Source organism: Trachinotus anak, unplaced genomic scaffold (genome assembly GCF_046630095.1).
Source record: "Trachinotus anak isolate AG129_WGS33_773 ecotype Australia unplaced genomic scaffold, CSIRO_AGI_Tana_v1 ptg000018l, whole genome shotgun sequence".
NCBI lineage: Eukaryota > Metazoa > Chordata > Actinopteri > Carangiformes > Carangidae > Trachinotus > Trachinotus anak.
This window is the reverse complement of record NW_027273869.1, coordinates 19196370-19215858: the sequence shown is the minus strand read 5'-3', so window position 1 is coordinate 19215858 and position 19489 is coordinate 19196370. Positions and strand designations below refer to the sequence as shown.

At 42.6% G+C, this 19489-nt stretch overlaps 2 protein-coding genes across 5 annotated transcripts; one reads left to right on the top strand and one right to left on the bottom strand.

Annotated features, from left to right (window-relative positions):
- Positions 1–10: 10 nt before the first annotated feature.
- Positions 11–4881, top strand: LOC139634916 (bile acid-CoA:amino acid N-acyltransferase-like). Of its 3 annotated transcripts, none has more exons than XM_071501660.1 (11): positions 11–152; positions 938–1143; positions 1323–1422; positions 1539–1723; positions 1901–2064; positions 2491–2610; positions 2802–2884; positions 2972–3065; positions 3341–3421; positions 3589–3730; positions 4343–4881. In XM_071501660.1, exons 2-11 carry the CDS (start codon positions 951–953, stop codon positions 4465–4467), a joined length of 1287 nt encoding a protein of 428 aa, XP_071357761.1. In that variant the 5' UTR covers positions 11–152; positions 938–950; the 3' UTR covers positions 4468–4881. The 3 variants fall into 3 exon arrangements, with proteins under 3 accessions (XP_071357761.1, XP_071357760.1, XP_071357763.1); XM_071501659.1 differs by having other exon boundaries at positions 131–708; XM_071501662.1 differs by lacking the exon at positions 11–152 and adding an exon at positions 241–700.
- Positions 3845–16235, bottom strand: cunh12orf56 (chromosome unknown C12orf56 homolog). Of its 2 annotated transcripts, XM_071501652.1 has the most exons (14): positions 15705–16229; positions 13496–13691; positions 13214–13229; positions 10348–10561; positions 10097–10252; positions 9736–9824; positions 9476–9620; positions 8431–8525; positions 7900–7989; positions 7397–7484; positions 7236–7310; positions 6721–6798; positions 6469–6650; positions 3845–5655 (listed from the first exon to the last, which is right to left on the bottom strand). In XM_071501652.1, exons 1-14 carry the CDS (start codon positions 15936–15938, stop codon positions 5544–5546), a joined length of 1770 nt encoding a protein of 589 aa, XP_071357753.1. In that variant the 5' UTR covers positions 15939–16229; the 3' UTR covers positions 3845–5543. The 2 variants fall into 2 exon arrangements, with proteins under 2 accessions (XP_071357753.1, XP_071357754.1); XM_071501653.1 differs by lacking the exons at positions 7236–7310; positions 7397–7484; positions 7900–7989; positions 8431–8525 and having other exon boundaries at positions 15705–16235.
- Between the last annotated feature and the right edge of the window lie 3254 nt (positions 16236–19489).

The window sequence follows — 19489 nt, the reverse complement described above, 5'->3', positions numbered from 1 at the left end:
CTGCAGTTGGATGGTTTGCTCCAGGTTCAGTTTGACCCTGAGCCCTGGACTCACCTGAGCACGTGAGCAGGGGTCTCTGGGAAATCCAGGGAGGGGTTAAAGTTCACCTGGGAGATTCCAGCTCTGAGGCTTCGGGGACTTCAAGTCAAACTGTGAGTGAAAATATTTTCTGATATTTTTAATGAGGTTCACTACTTGTAGTACTACTACTTGACCAGTACCTTCCTCCGCCGCGGCGTGGTGTCGGGTCCCTCCGACCTTTGTGGTACGAGCAGAGAGCCTCGTGACCGCGCATTGCACGACCCCGTGTGCAGAGGAAACACGGGCCCGCGGAGCCGTGGGGAAGTTTCCCTGAGTTGCTTTACACGAAGCGACTCAGTGTTCAGAACAACAGAAGAAGAAGCGACTCAGTCTTTGTACACGTTCGGACCTTTTACACAACTTTTTAAGCAGTTTTTCCCGGAAGCTGGAAGTGAAAAGCGCGTATGATTACCCGCGGGCCGTGAACGCACCGCGTCTGTGGCCGTCTGCGGGAAACGACCGCGACTAACCGGGTATGTTCGCGCTGCTGTCCCGGTGCTGTGCGGGGAGAGCCCGGGGTGAAGCTGCCAGCTGCGCGCTCCGTGGAGGAATATCTCGCATAACTCCAGTTCACTCTGGAGCCCCCCCGGCTCCGCTCCGTACACCTGCAGTCTCTCAGGTGGGCAGGTAGGTTGTGACCCCTAACTGCCTCCATGGTGAGTTCAGGTGCTCCAGGACCCCCTGCTCGTCCTCTGGACTCTGGCTGTGTTGTCCTGCAGGATGAATCTGGGACCAGTCAAACCACAGAAATCATTCACACCTGTGGCTGGTGCAGCAGGTGGAACCAGCCTGGACTGTCCTCTCCTCTGTCCCTGAGCTGACAAACTGTCCATCATGTGTTTGTGTGTCTCCACAGACGATCATCAGTCATGTCCCAGGTGGTCCCTCCGATCCTCTCCGTCCTCCCCACTCGGGCTCTGGTGGATGAGACGTTTCAGGTGCAGGTGGAGAATTTACCTCCAGGATCTCCGGTCACACTGCACTCCCTCCACCTCTCTGAGGACCAGCACTACTGGGAGGCCTACGGATACTACTTCAGTAATTACCAAGGAACGGTGTCTGGTGGGTTCTGGTCCTCCTGAAACTGCTGGTGTTTGTTTTTAATAAGAGAAAAGATCAAACACGCCCTGATCCTGTAAACTTCTTTTTCTGTGTATTGAGAATTGGAGTCAGATGTGTCAGAGATGTTCACCGCCTGTCTTTTGGTTTGATGTTTTGGATGTTCTGTTTTCTTCCTGCAGTTTCAGATGATTTGAGTTTTGGTGGCACATACACGGGAAAAGAACCCATGGGCTTGTTGTGGAGCATGCGTCCTGTCCCAGGCAGCCGTAAAGGCCTCAGGTGCTGTAACCTGCAGCTTCACAGTCAGTCAGACCTTGTAGACTCAGGTGACCAGTCGACACGGTGGACTGCTGCAGTGCACGGATCTCATTCAAGTCCTGATCTTTACTTGTCAGGTTAAGAAAGATGAACGTCTGCACCCCCATGCTGATCAACATCTTGGTCTACAGTGGACACGAGGGCTTCAGGGATCAGGCTCCTCTGGTCTCGGTGGTCACAGAGAGATGGTACATGGCTCCAGGGGTCCAGAGGATCGAGATCAGAGAGAAGGGAGTGCAGGGGACCCTGTTTATACCTCCAGGTACACCTGCAGCACCTTTGCTCTTCAGAGCCACTGGGTGGTTTAAATGCTGTGTACACACGGATGCATTAGTATTAATGTAAAGTGATGAAGTACTTGAAGCACATGCAGCTGATAATACTGCAGTACTATGTCATAGACAGAACTTTGATCAGAGTCTGTGTCTCCTCCCCTCAGGTCCAGGACCCTTCCCCGGCCTGTTGGACATGTGGGGAGGGGGTGGGGGGCTGGTGGAGTATCGCTCTGCCTTGCTGGCGTCTCGTGGTTACGCTGCTCTGGCGCTGAACTATTTCAGTGCTGGTGAGCGGCAGTCAGCAGAGCTGGAGTTGAAATACTTTGAGGTTTGTGTTGTTTTATTGCTCTGATACGATTCTGATACTAAATTTACTTTGTCTCCTGCAGCGTTGGTCGTCACGTTGCTTTCAACAGGTTTAAGGTCGTTTTAAGGCTCAGTTTCTGAATACAGGCTGTGTGCATTTCTCTGTGGACTGAGGCTTTGATACTTTCACAGTATTAATATAGAACCTAGACCTGCTTTATAATCACAAACACATGGACATCTGCCTTTAGACTGTGTGGACCTTGAACAAAAGTTAAAGATTATTCAAAAGATTCCTTAAATTCTCAATTGTGTGAATCTTCCTGTAAGAACTTGATGAGGAACTTCCTGTCCAGCTCTTACAGCTCATTTCATGCCCTCAGAGTTTGAGATCTGGGTTTCAAGAACTTGCAGTTGCAAACACTAATTCTCGTCCACCTCTGCACAGACGGCGTTTAACCTCATCAAGGACCATCCTCAAGTGATGCCAGACAGAGTTGGGCTTTTTGGTCTTTCCCTCGGGTCATTGGTGTCCATGTACTTGGCAGCTGAGAGCACCGCTATTGAAGTGAGTATGAGAAGCAAAATATCTTGGAGCTGCATTTTCTTTTAACTTTGAATTAACGTCCACGGAGAGCTGAGAGTCTGCAGGTTTTTGATCTTTTCCTTCAGGGTGTTTTATTTGTGGGTAATCCTGGAGCTGGTTGTTGAGAACCGATGCCTCATGATGTTTCATTGTGTCGTTGTGTCGTGTTCCAGCCTCGCTGTTGTGTTTGTATCAGTGCCAATCACACTTACCCACATGGGCTGACGATCAGTGGAGTCTACCGCGAGCTGAGCAAGTAGGTGTTCTGTTTGTCAGTAACATGAACTCATGAACATGAAAGTTTTCCAGTTGAAGTGATGCAAACTGTGACGTGTGACGGCAGGAATTTTCACCTGGTGCGTGTGGATGAGAACAACCATGTGATCTGGAGAGATATGGCTCTAGCAGTTATGAGTGATCCCTCAAATAACCTCAATGTAAGTACGAACAACACAAGGGTTCGATTATTTATTGATTTTCTAAAACAGTTCACGTAACCTACGATGTGTAATTCTGAATCAGAGAAAGTGGGAATTTCTGATGACGTAGATTTCTCTCACTCAGGTTCATCAAGATAAAATCCAATATTAATTTTATAGGAACTATAAAGTCCAAATACATAACCCAACAAAAGAAGCTAATTTAGTCTGTTGGAAGAGAGAATGTGTTCTATCAACTGTTTTAAGACATTTTAAAGTTGTTCCTGTTCTAGGTGGGGAAAATAAACTGTCCCGTGATGGTGGTCAACGGTAGTGATGATCAGAACTGGCCTTCGGTGGAGTCGGCTGAGGACGTGAGTGCAAACACACTCCTGATAATGTGGGGTCTAGATGCAAGAGCAGTTCAAATTCATAAACAGGATGTGTTATTAACAGTGAAATCCAGAGCAGAACAGCACATGTGAAATCTTTCAGGAAGAGACTGAATTACAGTTTTCTGTCCTTGAATTTTCCCCCTCAGATCGCTGTGAGGATGCGTGCTGCAGGTAAGGATCACCTGCTGACCAGACTGGAGTACCCTGACGCTGGACATCTGATTGAGCCGCCCTTCTCACCCCACTTCAGAGCTACAAACTTTATAGAGAGCATCACTAAAGAAAAAGGTTGGTTTCACCAGGTCACACATGCAGTCTTGTTATTTTTTTATGGTTATTTACGGCCAAACCAGTTTTATTCAAATCAGCTATTACCTATATTTAAAGAGAAACCTGAGAATCCAAGTTAAACAGTATTTTATTTGTATTTAAAATAACATTAGGTGCCAGGAACCAAACGTTCCAGGAACTCCAGGAAGTTTTTCATGGTGTAAAGTTTCTCCGATGCAAAGCTAATAAGTACATTCTCATATCAAAAGAGCAACAGTCATTGGTACACACAATGAAATTCAATACACAATCTATGGATTCCCAATAAATTCCATCAAAAAGCCTGGACTTCGTCATTGGACGTCAAATGAATTGGGGAATTGTTAGTGAACAAGAAGCTTCGGAAAACATTACTGTAAAATTTCACCCTACAAGTTCCTGAACCTTCAGACAGTAGACGCCCTGAGCAGGGTTTTACTGGGGGGGTAACAGTGCCCCCATGTGGCCGGTTACATGACTTCACTTCATCATGTTGACTCAGACGAGTATGTATGTATGGTATCACTTGATTACACCTTTACATGTCTGCAGAAATCCTACAGATGTATTGATATTAGATATGTGTTGCAGTGATAATGCTGTGGGGAGGACAGAGCAAACCTCACGCAGACGCTCAGGAGGACTCCTGGAGGAAGATCCAGAGTTTCCTGCAGCTGCACATGTACAGCAGCCCAGGTCCCAGAGCCAAGCTGTGAATGGCTGAGCGTCGAGGTCATGACCTACTACCTCATCACTACATGGTGTAGATACCGTCTACACGTGTGTCTGGATTGACTGTGTGTGTATGTGCTGTTAACACATTACAAATTTTGTATGGGCTAAATGAGCATAAATCTTGTCTTTGTTATGGTCAAACTGAGCTTACATAATTTTTAATCAATTGATTAGTGTTAATGCAGGTTGTGAATGTCTCGGGAAGCGTTATATAAATTCAGGCACTATTGAAGCATTGATGAGCTGTAGATTATTTGTCTGTTGTATGACACTGGATGGAGGCAGTTAGCTTTACAAAAGATTTATAACACAATTTACCATGAATCTACTTAACATAGTCTGTGTGGAAAATCTGATCGTGTTACATCACCAAATTAAAGTCTTGCTGAAAGCTATAGCACTGTAATATCTTTGTTAAATGAAACTGTAGAAAACATATTTATTTATCTCATAAAACATGTTGCTTTGAAAAAATGTCCAACAAAGATCAACCGCTAATGATAACGTTAGCTAACCTATAGCCTCCTCTCACCCTGAGTCAGCTGTTTCCTCATGTTTCAAAGGTTTGCAGTGTATTTTCTCACACAAACAGCCATTTATTATTTATTACTGACAACTTCAGGAAGAATATGTGGGGGGAAGTTTGCACTGCAACGTGGCTAGCTAACATGTATTAACTCCAAATCATGTCTTTTATTGTTGCTAAGACAACTCAGTTTATTTAGAGTGCACATCATCTGAGGAATCTGCACTTTACAGGTTTAAATGTAAACACCACACATAAGTACATTAACTTTAATTTACATTAATCTACAGTAATCTGTACAAACCTGTCTGTATATAAGTATGGAATTATAATAGGCTGCGACAGCTCCACAGATGTCTAATCTCTAGAATGATGACAGATGATATTTAAGAGTTCCCATGTTGCACATGAAAGAGCACAGCTTAAAACACAAAATCCCTCAGGCTGTGGTAAAGGCACACATTTTCTAATCTTACAATGTGGGTGAAAATATATAAAATACAGAGTAAAAGCACACTTGTTAGGGTGCAATTATCTGTGCACTATAAGATTCAGAATATGTTTGACCAGTTGTAGAGTCGGTAAGCTGATCGGGTAGTGAGGCGGCAGCTTCTCCTCAACACATGACAGCTTCACAAAGTACCTGGAGGGAGGAAACGGATGTTAGATACTCGCCTGAGCCGTGAGCGCTGCTGTTTGAGCGATTAGGGCTAAAATACTGACATTAACACTGGACTGAGGAGATATGAAGACTTCCATCACTTAGTTACTGTTCACTCTTTAAAAAATCATTTTGTCCAGTCCAACTAAAGGGATGTTTTTCATTTAAACAGGTCCTCCTCAACATGCCTACAGTGAAATAAAACTGTTGATCATTTAAAAGAAGCTGTATCTCCATAAACTGTATGTGTCCTCCTGTTTTGCCCAGTGTAACTCTGGTTACAAGGGACACAAACAAACGAACAAAAAAAAAATCACATATTATATAAAAACAGCAACTATTTTCATATTTTATTCCTCATTTAAATAATTTCACAATCAAATTGTTTTCAGCCTCAGCCTCTCAAATATGAAGATTTCCTGTTTCCTCTCTGACAGTAAACTGAAAATCTTTGGGTTTTGGTTTTGAACAGATTTTAGCAGCTTTAATATTAATACAATAATTTTAACTAGTTTCCAAAGCTTGTGATTTTTGCTGTTATCATTGATCTCAATGTGATATTTTTTCATCCAGATGGTCCGAACAGTCTTAGGGAATCTGAACACATTCAGAGCAGCATTCAGGGTTTTTCAAACATCACTGGTTAATTATATTTGAGAGAATCTTTACCTCTGAATTTAATGCATGAGAGGCACAAACTGGGGCTACAGCTTAACAACCCTGGCAGTCCTAGTTATAACTGCTGAGCTAAGAAAGGACCATCTCTGTTCAGGTGAGGGGTTCAGCAGGACGAACCTGAACTCCTCCCTGAAGTGTGAGCGCAGGTGCTGAGCCAGCTGGCTGTGGTACTGCAGACAGGCCAGCAGGAGGCGACAGCGCTGGAACAACAGAACGGCCTCGACGGGACTCAGGACCGACTCCTGCAGCTCCGACAGAACCTGCACCACCTGCTGGGCCTGGTGACCGATGAAGGGCAGCTGCAGACAACAGATGGAGGTTAGAGTGTGAAGAGAATCATCTTCAATGTCGTCTGTCTCTGATCTTTACCAAGTGAGGATGAGGCTGCAGGACTCGGAGGATCCAACCAACAGACAGGAGGTTGTCAACAGAGAAACACCTGCTGGTCTGAAACACACACACACACAGCATTTTATTATTTGATCAATTTATGGTCTGTGGTTTATGATTAATCAAATTCTGTATGATACCATTTAAACAACCTCCTGGAGCCACAGTCCCACTTTTATTTTGTAGGAGTGTCATGACTTTTTAAAGCTCTCTGGGGTCTTTTATTGAGGAAACTGAATTCAATGTTTTTAAGACTTTGAGACTCACACACAACCTGACTCACTTTTTACCTGTTATAAATAACCACTGGGGAACATCTGTCTGAACCATCTCCTGGAAACTCTAACATATGAGGACTAAACTCTGGCTGAGGTTGGTGTGATTTCAAATGTTAGGAAAATAATAAATCACTTGTAGGTACGTGAGACCAAATATGGGTCACCCTGCACTCTGACTTCCTGCCCTGAGACACTTGGTAAGTACAGAGAACTCACCTCGTGGCCTGAGAGCAGCAGCTCAAAGAGCAGAGAGCAGGCAGCGTCCAGGTACTCGGAGAGTAAGGCCTGAAGCTGACGGAGACACAGACAACAATAACTGACTCTTCGTACAGAGAAGGTTTAAACAGTGTTGTTAACGTCAGCAGGGAGCAGCTCACCTCAGAGCCGGTCTGAGATCCTCGGTTCTGTGTCTGTGGACGTGGATCACAAATCAAGGCGAGCAGCATCCTGGAGGCCAGGGCGCCTCTGCAGAGGAAACCGCTCACTTACATTTACCAAACCAGTCTTCATCTTGGTATATTTTTATTTTTCCATCATAAGTTAATGTTTTTTAGAAAATGAACAAATCCTGCTGCATCTGTTACTTTCATTATTGAATAATCTGTTGATTATTCAGTTGTTTCAGTGATTAATGGTTTAATGTGTCACCACAGCCCAAAGTGACATTTCTGTCCAACTAACAGAACCTAATTTAAAAAATACAGTTTTTATGTAATTTACTCAGGATTCAAACATCACATTCTTTAAAGGTCGTCTGGAAAAGTGACGACTAATCAGTTATCGGAACTGATATCAATCATCCAATTGATTAATCAATTAACACTTTAAATGCTACATCAGTACAGTGTACTGTAGACAGACAGACAGACGGGGTGTTTACTTCTTGGCTGAGAGCAGGTTGAGTCTGGCGGCTTCGACCTCCGTCTCTCTGAACATGACGGCGAGCGTCTGGACGATGACGATGCTCATTCTGAGGAGCAGAGTCACATTCATGAACCAAAGCTACAACAGAAAACTGGAGCAAACACTGTCACCGTGACGTTAGACTGTCAGACGGCAGCTCATCAGCTCAGGGTCACGTATGTTGTTGAACTCAGACTGGTTTCACAAGTTCAGGGAACTTTGGTGACCTCTCCAGTCTCTAGACCTGAATCCAGTTTCCAACGTCCTGTGGGTCCATGAAAGCAGGAAGTGCGGCTGTTTGAGGGAGGAGCTACCTGGTGTTAATGAGGCGTTCCTAACAAAGCGGAGATGAGAGAAGGTCCCAACACCAGTGTGGTTCTTACAGTGATAAGAGTGTTGTGTAAAAACAAAGCAGCTTACAACTGCTCTGATGGTATTAAAGGTTTAAGATCAGACACACACACACACACACACACACACACACACACACACACACTCTGAGGCTTACAGTAGTTGATCTGCTGTGTGGACTCCACTGAGGCTCTGACAGCCGTGAAGAGACTCCTCCAGAGTCTGAACCATGAAAACACACACCTCGTTGGACTGAAACACAAGAACACACACAGAGTCTTCAGTCAACACGAGACTCTGCTGAGTGTCTAAAGTCAAAAACATGAGCTCCTGTTTCTGTTAAACTGACAGAGACGCACAACATGAACCAGCAATCAAACCCTGGTTCCTTTTCCCTGTTGGTGCGATTTGTCCGGGCAGGTGTGAAAACAGTAACGCACTCAGGTGTGAACCAACACAACCACACCAGACCCCTTCGAGGGGGTGGTCTCGGTCCAGGCCCAGATGGACCCTGGAGTGGGAACTCACAGGTTGTACATCAGCTCATCCTCCTCCTCACAGCAGCTCGTCCTCGGAGTCTGCGCAGCATCATGACGACGCACTGAGGTGAATCTGCGTTCTGGTGTTTGTTGATAGTTTGTAGGTAAACTGCACAGATACGTATCAGAGCTGAGAAGAAATGTCATTTCTGACTCTGACTCATGTCATATAGACTGCAGGACCTTCTTCCTGTGTTTACTTCCTGCTCCCAGACAATCTGACCAATAAGAGGAGTGAACGCTCTCACATGGTTTGTTGTGAAAACAACCTGAACCAGGTTGTTCGTCTACTGAGTCAGACCAGAGCAAACCAACTGTAGGTGTGAAGACACCTTAAGGGTCAGGTATCAGTCTGTGTGTGTGTGTGTACGTGTACTTGCTACAGGACCAAAAAAAGTATTTTACTAACAGAGTGAGGACATTTTGGCCGGTCCTCACTTTTTGAGACACCTTCAAATCACATGTTGAGGGTTAAGACTTGGTTTTAGAGTTATGGTTAGAATTAGGTTTAGGTTAAGGTTAGGGTCAGGGTTAGGGTTAGGCTCTCAGTTGTGATGGTTAAGGTTAGGGTAAGGGGCTAGGGAATGCATTATGTCAATGAGTGTCCTCACAAAGATAGAAGTACAAGTGTGTGTGTGTCGGTTTTCAGTGGAAGCGTCTCACCCTCCAGAAGAGTCTGCGCAGTGCGACGTTGCGGTGAGCAGCAGTTCTCAGCTCCTGCAGCAGCAGGTACAGACTCTCCACACTGATCCCGTCCTGCAGCAGCTCAGAGCTCAGCTGACCGAACAGGTGAGCTGTCCGCTCCCAGCTGCACACACACACACACACAGCTGTATTGAACCCGTCTGTCAGTAGTAAACACTGTGGATGACAGGAGCAGTGAGATGTTAATGATGACGTCAACTCTCTGTTGCGTTTGTTACCTGATGGCAGGACGCTGTTTCCCAGGGGAGGGGTCAGAGGAGGCGTTACACTTTCTTCTGTAGAGCGGGTCTAACAACAGAGTGGACCTCTGAACACACACACACACACACACACACAAATATTATTCTGGACTTAACTTTCTACAGACTGTGAATCATGTTTTAGATTCTAAAACTTCAATCTCAACATGAAGATAAAAGAAAAAAAAAAAAAAATTTTAAAACAATGAAATATTTGTCGATAACAAAAAATAATAAAAAAATAATTTAAATGTAATTTTTTGTAATGTAATCTGTTATTATATTATACTTATATTTTATTTATTTGCTATTAATACAACAGATGTTAAATATCACTCACAATGATGAAACTGTTCCACGAGCTCTGTAGATGCAGGTAAAGTCTGGACGTCTGTGACACGGCGTAAAGATGTAGCTCCGCCTCTCTCTCCTCTCCGCTGGTCACACGGTCTCTCCTCAGCAGACGGGACAGGACCGAGCCGACCCTCCTCGGTGCCTGGATTACCATTTGTGAAAAACTCATTGTTATTGTGCCTCAGGTGTTCTGTGTTTCCCACTGGTCAGAGTAGATCCTTCTGAAAACGTCCATACCTGACCACTCTCAACTGTCTTCACGCTTTGTCCTGAGGCTGACCGAGGTGAGGTGGGGGAGCTGCCGGGTGAGTAAAGGCGGGGTTCTGTGGAGAGCGGCTGGGTGGGAGGGTGGGGGACCCTCGGGAGGCCCAGCGTCTCAGGGTTTGGACAGGAGGCGGAGCGGGTGGGTTTTATCATGTGGACCTCCTCTTTCCTCCATCCACCGTGGCTCCTGAAGGAGACGGAGAGGGGGGTGTTACATTAACCATCAGCCGACTACACTGAGATGGTTTTTGGTTCTTAAAACCACAAATATATCTTCTCATTGATATCCACACTTCAAATAATGTGGGACCTTTAATACTTGGTACAAGAACGTGTGCGTTTTTGTTCTTTACTAAGTGAAAGCTCAATGTGTTGTCTGCTCTGTCATTAGTTTTATGCTCCTTCCCGACTCATTGACAAAAGTCAGGTTGTGGAAACCGTCTCTGTGTGGTCTGTCCAGTCCCTGTAGGTTTCCGCTGGTCCTCAGGTTTGTCCAAAGCCTCAGACTCAGCCTGGGGTCGGCATCATGTCATTGCGAGTGCTCACAAGTATAAAAAGACAAACGCGTGTTTAATGACCTCCCCAGGGTGAACTACACTGGAGCAGCGACACAGATCAGCAGATCATGAGACAGTTGTTTACATCACACATCAGTTTTGAACATGTTGTTGTAACCAGGCAACGATCCAGTGTTTAATGAGCGCGTCTCTTCACAGTCCACAAACTGACTTTAATAAACGTCCACAACTTGAGAATAGTTTGAGGAGGACTACACCATAAAAACTAGATGCTAAGGACAACAAAGAACAAGTGTTGATCTCCATCAGAAGATATATTTGTGGTTTTAAGAACCAAAAACATCTGAGTGTAGTTTTACACCTCCTCTCTCAGGCTTCTCTCTGGAGCTCTAGGAACAACAGGTCAGTCAGCCAATCAGAAGAGAGGATCTGAGCCTCTCTTCTGATTGGCTTACTGTTTTCTGAGTGATCCAATAAAAATACAGCAGATTTCAGGTAAACACTCAGAGAAACCAAATCCTACAAGGTTGGATGGTGAGTCCAGTCCAGGGCGGGGCTTGGAGCAGTGCTTTGTTGTGACATCACAAAGTTCCAGAAGTCCTGACGGCTGGTTTTAAGGCTCAGTTTCTGAATACAGGCTGTGTGCATTTCTCTGTGGACTGAGGCTTTGATACTTTCACAGTATTAATATAGAACCTAGACCTGCTTTATAATCACAAACACATGGACACCTACCTTTAGACTGGGTGGAGCTTTAAGGCTCCACCAGTCAGCTTAATAAATTAATTCATAAACAGAAAATTTGTCAATAATTATTCTTTAATTCATCAGTTGTTATTTTTCAAACAGACCAAAAAGCCAAACACGTGATCTGTCACCTCTGAATATCTCTGGACAGTCAAAACAAGGCATTATGACGTCACAAGGGGCTTTATGAAATGATGATAGTGAGAAATTGTGATGTAACCAAATAATTCATCAATCGTGAAAATGATCAGCAGATTGATTGATGATGACAACAATCACTCGCTGCAGCTAAAGTCTTAACTGACTGTAAACTGCGTGTCTGTGGGTTTTGAGACAATAGAAAACATAAAAACTGTGTTTGGCATTTTTCACCATTTTGTACCATTTTACACATAAAATAATCGACTGAATTAATTAATAAAACTGTTGCTTCTGCTTTTTCCCCATTTCAGCTTGTGTATCAGGTGAATTGTCACTCTGCTTGTTAATGGTGGCACTTTGCAGAGGAGTGGCTGAGTGAACAGCGGTAATGAGCAGCAGGTGAACTGAAGGGAAACTCGTCTCTCTGGGGTAAATAAGTCATGAGCTACCTGAGACACTGAAGAGGGTCATTATAGGAGGGGTCACGAGTTGTTTGCAGACAGTCATGAGAGAAGAGTCACGGTCAGTTAGCTCTCATGCTTCACTTTCCCTCCTCAGTGGATTTTTTTATTGATTGAAACGGTGAGCAGTGATTCCCAGAATACCAGAGAGAGGTAAACAGAACAGCAGAGAGGAAACAGAAGCTCCAGGAGCTGTTGTGACTGAGCTTCAGACTTTACTGAGCTTTCATTTAAACCTGCTGATGAAGGGCGAGCGCGTGATGACGGGTGTCTGGTGTAGTACTCCTTTAAAAAGTGAGAGCAACCACAGTCAGTCTCAGCTTCCATACATGAGTATCATCTGACAAACCAGAGACCTGTGTGTGTGTGTGTGTGTGTGTACACTTTGGTCAATTCAAAGGGCTGTTTGAGTTTTAAGACTTGGTTTTAGGGTTCAGGGTCATATTACAGACACTTCCTAACTTCCCGGTCCTGTCTTAACTGTTTGGCAACCATGGTAATTAAAGCTCCATCCAGTCTAAAGGTAGATGTCCATGTGTTTGTGATTATAAAGCAGGTCTAGGTTCTATATTAATACTGTGAAAGTATCAAAGCCTCAGTCCACAGAGAAATGCACACAGCCTGTATTCAGACACTGAGCCGTCAGGACTTCTGGAGCTTCCTGTAGCCTTGTTTTGATTGGCTCATCAACCGTTTGTTACCAAAGCAGTTTTCCGAACTGAAGATGGGAAAAGTATATTACACAACCTTCCTAACTTCCCAAAATCTTAAACTTGAGGCTGTCCTAACTTTAACTTTTCCACCACTTCGCTGATGAAATGACGGAAACAAAAGCTCATTAGGCCAAATACGCTAATGGAGATTTTCAGAGTGTTCCAAAATACCTCAGCATGAGATGAGAAATGTGGTGTCGGTTGCTAGGTCCTCACATCTACGGAAAGACAAACATGAGTGTGTGTGTGTGATGCTCACCTCTCTGCAGGATATCCTGTGGGGAGATAAAGACACAGGGTGGTTAAAGTTACAGGTGCTGACCACAGGAGACAGAAATAAAGAACTAAAGGACAGATGAGCTTCAGTCTCAGGAGGATCAGATCACTGATTTAAAATCCACAGCTGAAGTAGAGACGCGTGTCACTGACCAATAATCTTTGCTGCTGACATTTCAGGTCGTGCAGTGACTTTTCACAGCTTTTTTACCTTCTTCAAAGCAGGTACACACACCTATAAAAACACCAACACGCTCGTTTTTACCTTCAAAGTTGTGTGTTATTGAAGGGCAGTGGCTGTTTCTGCGAGAGGGCGGGGCTGGAGGAGGAAGTCCCGCCTTCTTGTCTCTCCTCAACCAGTCCCATCCCACCGCAGCAGGCTCGTCAGTGACGTAGACGATTCGTATGTGCTGGCAGCGTTCACGGTCCTTCCCGCTGAGGAAATCCGGGAGGTCGTTGACCTGTTTGGATGAAAGAGAGAAAAAGGGAAGTAAATTTGCACACGGCTTTTTAACCATCGGGACATCACAGGATACGATGGACGTATTACAGGAGAGCTGAAGGCGAGGTAGTGATACTGGCTGAGGTGAACGTGAGTCGTAACTCAGTCACGTCTGAACCCAAAGACATGAAACACACATTGATTCATTCAGTGACTCCCACTCGCCAAGGATGTCATCACCTCTGGTGTCCGCCACGATTAAACCTCCATAAATCTGCTGTGAAATCACAGAAAAAGAGGCTTCAGAGCTTCATCACATTTTTAGGCTTCCCTCAGTATCAGTGATGTAGTGATAGCTGTCTGTACATCCACAGGTACGCTGCAAGCAGGAGACGCTAACCGATAATTCGGCTACTTTTAATGTCGCAAATTGGTCAAAATGTAAACAAATTCAGGCTAAAATGAGAAAACCAGAACCTACACGCTGCTGACACTACAAGAACCTATTTGATTAACTTTATTTATCTTTTCTGATGTGTTTAAGTTTTTGGTTATATTGGTTCTCATATGTTGATATTAGCATGTTTCCATCTAAAACATTTTTTTACTTCATCAAGTTTCAGGGCTTGAATCCTTGTGTCTATATAAAAACTGTAAAAACACCTGCCGAAGCCGCAGTGAGGCCGTCGCAGTTCAACACAGGCTGTAATCTGATGGTTTAATGCAGACAGGATTAACTCTCTGAGGAAGATGTTAAACCTTTAACCTCTGACATAACAAGATGATGGAGCGGGAATTAGAGTCTAATGCTGCCAGTCCTCCGGATACTGTCTGAACGTATGTAATGTTATATTATGCCGCACTAAAGCTGAATCTATTTTAAGACGTTAGAGGTGCAGACCAGGTGACTCGGTTCAGGTATAATCTAAGGATAAGTGTCCTAAAACGTCTTTATTAAACAGGAAAGGCTTTTCATTTCTCTGCAGGAGGGTTGTGTTTTCTTTTCTCACACCAGGAATATATGTAGTTAATAGTTAGTGAACTAAGCTCGGAGCATTAGCGACTCCTGAGAAATAAAAGGTGTTCAAAAGTCATATTACAATGAGCAGCAGTACAAGCAGATTAGTAATCTGATGAGTTTAACTGGGATCACACAGCAGCAGCCTGTTAGTTAATCAACACAGTTAATTCAATTTACTTTGGTCACGATGAGGGCTGTGAGTAAAGATTATTTATTCCTTATTTTATTATATTTATCTCCAAAACCTATAAGCATTGTGTTTATGATCATGATAATCATGATAAGACAAAGAAAAAAGTGCATCTGCTAAATAAAGCTGACGGTTGAAGATTAGGTCTGAAACAGCTGATTAACCGATGGATGGAAAATTAATTAGCAACTATTCTGATAATTGATTAATCGTCAGTTGTTTTTAAACAAAATGCCAGAACGTCTTTCTTTAGTCTGTCATAGTAAATTCAACATGTTTAGATTTGAAATTGACTTTTTCACAATTTTCTGAAATGTTATTGGCCAAACTGTTTGATTACTAGAGGAGATGATTGACAGACTAATCCATAACAAACAATAATAATAATAATTCGTGGTTTATTGTCAGAAAATAGTGAAACAACAGAGAAGAATTCACCGTTAGTCTGTTCACATCTCACATTTCTCTCTGACCAACTGCCACAAACCCAAACTGTGGAGCCACAAGTCAGGATTTAGCTTGAAAAAATTAACTGATCAAGCATCAATATGTTGCCAATGAATTCTCTGTCGATCAACTAATCAACTACTTCATCTCTAGATTGACAAATTCAGTTTACAATGAAATAAAACTGAGAAAAATAAGCTAATTTCACTTGGAACAAGCAAGTTTTTGACCGTTTAGCTTTAAAACTAACTCAGACATTAATCATTAACAACAATAGTGACTTAATCAGCTGCCAACTGATTCCTGTTCGATCAGCTCATCGATTAACGTTATTTCAAACTGAAGAACTGTGACGTGTTTCGGTTACAACTCACCAGCTCGATGTCGCGCACGCGCCCGAAGCTAACGGCCGCGGTGAGCGCGCGCGGCGGGTGCTCCGTGAGGTACACGCGCTCGTCGCTCAGCACCACGTGCATGTACACCTTGTTCACGCGCTCCGACACCACCACGCACGGCTCGCAGGTTCGGATCCGCTCGTACACCGCGCGCTCCGTGTTCCGCCTCAGGAAGCGGTCCAGCCGGACGCTCCCGGGCCCGGGCCGAGCCATCCCGGTACCGGCGGGGTTGGCTCACCGTGAGGCAGCTGCTGCGCTCCAGGCCTCCATCCGCTCACTTTAAACTGTACGGAGATTTAAAAACAAACAAACAAACAAACAAACAAACAGCGAGCCGCGACCGGACAGGTGGTGCACGCTCCTCAAACTGAGCAGGTAACCCGCCGCTGGCGCGCTTCAGTAACTCAGGCTGCGCTCTGATTGGTTGGCAGTGAGGAGCGACGCTTCTGATTGGCCCGCAGATAAACGGTTACTTCATAAGTTAGGGGCCGCTCTGAGCTCAGGGCCGGATTAACCTCCTGAGGACACCGGGGCAGAGACTGCTGCCGGGCCCCAGGAGCGCTTTAGGAGACGATGGGCCCCTGGACACAGACATGTCGAGGCCCCCCAGCTACAGATAAATGAAGCCCCCTCCCCTTGTTATAGTCATTTTACGTCACTTTGTGTTTGTTTTGTTTTTTTTATGTCACTTTGTGTTTGGTTTGTTTTGTTTTGTTTTGTTTTTTTTATGTCACTTTGTGTTTTGTTTTGATTTTGTTTTTTTGTTTTGTTTTTTTATGTCACTTTGTGTTTTTTTTTGTTTTGTTTTTGTTTTTTATGTCACTTTGTGTTTGTTTTTGTTTTGTTTTTGTTTTTTATGTCACTTTGTGTTTGTTTTTGTTTTGTTTTTTTATGTCACTTTGTGTTTTTTGTTTTTTGCTTTGTTTTGATTTTTTATGTCACTTTGTGTTTTTTGTTTTTTTGTTTTGTTTTGTTTTTATGTCACTTTGTGTTTTTTTGTTGTTGTTTTTTTGTTTTTATGTCACTTTGTGTTTTTTTGTTGTTTTTTTTTTGTTTTTTATGTCACTTTGTGTTTTTTGTTTTTTCCTTTGTTTTGTTTTTTTATGTCACTTTGTGTTTTTTTTTTGTTTTGTTTTTTATGTCACTTTGTGTTTGTTTTTGTTTTGTTTTTTTATGTCACTTTGTGTTTTTTGTTTTTTGCTTTGTTTTGATTTTTATGTCACTTTGTGTTTTTTGTTTTTTTGTTTTGTTTTGTTTTTTTATGTCACTTTGTGTTTTTTTTGTTTTGTTTTTTTTTTTATGTCACTTTGTGGTTTTTTTTGTTTTGTTTTTGTTTTTTATGTCACTTTGTGTTTGTTTTTGTTTTGTTTTTTTATGTCACTTTGTGTTTTTTGTTTTTTCCTTTGTTTTGATTTTTTATGTCACTTTGTGTTTTTTGTTTTTTTGTTTTGTTTTGTTTTTATGTCACTTTGTGTTTTTTTGTTTTTTATGTCACTTTGTGTTTTTTGTTTTTTTTGTTTTGTTTTTTATGTCACTTTGTGTTTTTTTTTGTTTTGTTTTCTTTTTTATGTCACTTTGTGTTTTTTGTTTTTTCCTTTGTTTTGTTTTTTATGTCACTTTGTGTTTTTTGTTTTTTCCTTTGTTTTGTTTTTTATGTCACTTTGTGTTTTTTTTGTTTTGTTTTTTATGTCACTTTGTGTTTTTTTTGTTTTGTTTTGTTTTTTATGTCACTTTGTGGTCATGTCGAGTCTCTTTGTGTCTTTGGTGTCTATTCGCTGTCTTTTTGTGTGTCTTTGTGGTCAGTTCACACCTGTTTGTAGTCATTTGATTGTGTTACTTTAAACTGTTGCATCCTTCAGTAACACATCCATTCATTACACATGATAGGTTCATTTTTCCCCGGACACCTACAAACCAATCAATGCTCTAGAGGTGAAACAATCAGATTGATTGACAGAAAATAAATTAGCAGCAAGTTTGATAATTGATCAATCAAGTTGTCTTTTAAGGAAAATGCTAAAAATGCACCTGTTACAGTTCTGCAAATTCAATAATGGAATAAGTACTCAGATATTTTACTTTACTATTAGCAATACCAAAGTAGAAATACTGCATTTGAAATCTTACTCAAGACCAAGTACAGAAGTGCTATAGCTTAATGTAAGTGACCACAGTATTGGCTTTAAAATATACTTAAAGTACCAGAAGTAAAAGTACTCATGCAAAATGGAATATAAGAATAATGTACACTTTATAATTAGACTGTAATAATTTCTGCATTAACACACCACCTTAATGTGGCAGCTGTGTAGCTGGTGAATTTCCCCTGGATCATTAAAGTCTTATCTCACCTTATATAATTATCAAAGTGATCAAATATAGATATAATTATCCAATATCAGTAAAACATACAGTTCCCAAATCTCACCACTAGATGAAAGTAGAGCGCAGATTCTCTCAATGACCCTGTTCAGATTCTCATCAGGTTTAACTGCAGGTCACACACTCGTGTTAATGATCAGACATAATCCGACACTTTGCCTTCAGTCACTGCGGAATCAATAAATGAATAAATAATTGTGTTACTCTGAGACACTGATGTAAACCTGGAGAAATGTTGAAAATGTGAAGCTGTGTCCTTCATCCTCCTCCTCTGCCTCATCTTCCTCATGACACACACACACTCGGAGAGAGAGAGGCTTCGGCCGGAGCTTTGAAGGGGAGCTTTGTAGACAGATGAACGCCGTCTCGCACACAAACGCACCATGACGGACATGAAGGCCGTGTTGTTTCAGGGAGGAACACACTCAGTCTTTTATGCAGCTCAGTAAAAAGACCGAGACACAAACTGAGCTCCAGCTCCTCCGGCTCCGCGGATTAAAGATATGATTGTGCTGATATTTTCCTAATGTCTCATCAAATCCCCGCAAAAAAGACGCCCAGACTGAGAGAGATGACTATAAATGTTTCTCTTTGTGGTTGTTTTGTGTCTCTTGTGTTGTAGTTTTGTGCAACTCTGGTCATTTTTTTATCTCTTTGTAGTAGTTTTGTGCGTCTCTGTTGTCGTTTTGTTTTCTCTGTTGTCATTTTGTGTGAGTTTGTGGTGATTTTGTATCTGTTTTGTGGTAGATTTGTGCATCTTTGTCGTCGTTTTGCTTCTCACTGTGGTCATCTTGTTTCTCTTTGTGGTCATTTTGCATTTTGTTGTGGTCATTTTAGGTCTTTTATGACTTTTGAGCAAGAAATATTCTTTGACCCCACAGAGATGCTCAGACCCGAAGGCCCCCAGTCTGTTAGGGCCCTGGGCTCAGTCTTCCACGGATGGACTAAGTTCACTAAAAAATAAAAGTTGAAACACATTAGGAAGAAAAAGAAGAAGAAGAAGAAGAAAAAGAGCAAAAATGAAACATTGATCTGTGTACGACTGATCTCATCTATCAAGGGTTTGAGCTTTAATCATATAATTAGATACAAGAAGCTCAAACTCTGGTAAACAACACAACAGGGATGTGGAAAATAACATGAACTAGGTTTTATGGAGAGAAATGATTTGTGAATAATTTATGATGCTCACAAATGTGATGTGATGCAGTTTGCATAAATGTAAATGGATTTGACTAATAAATAACCACAGTGAATATACAGATAAGCAGAACTTATTGTTGGAGTTACATTACTCCCATGGCTGTACTCAGCTGGGGCGCACTGTCCTTCATCATCATCATCATCATCATCATTGTGTGTGTGTTTGTGTGCAGCTGCAA

Excerpts from the sequence above, each read along its gene's own strand:
- LOC139634916 (XM_071501659.1), top strand. The coding sequence starts at position 557 with ATGTTCGCGCTGCTGTCCCGGTGCTGTGCGGGGAGAGCCCGGGGTGAA. Across the intron at positions 1,423-1,538 it reads GGCAGCCGTAAAGGCCTCAG|GTTAAGAAAGATGAACGTCT; the intron begins GTGCTGTAACCT and ends TTTACTTGTCAG. Across the intron at positions 1,724-1,900 it reads GACCCTGTTTATACCTCCAG|GTCCAGGACCCTTCCCCGGC; the intron begins GTACACCTGCAG and ends TCCTCCCCTCAG.
- cunh12orf56 (XM_071501652.1), bottom strand. The coding sequence starts at position 15,938 with ATGGCTCGGCCCGGGCCCGGGAGCGTCCGGCTGGACCGCTTCCTGAGG. Across the intron at positions 9,621-9,735 it reads AAACAGCGTCCTGCCATCAG|CTGGGAGCGGACAGCTCACC; the intron begins GTAACAAACGCA and ends GTGTGTGTGCAG. Across the intron at positions 7,990-8,430 it reads CACACAGCAGATCAACTACT|AATGAGCATCGTCATCGTCC; the intron begins GTAAGCCTCAGA and ends TCTGCTCCTCAG.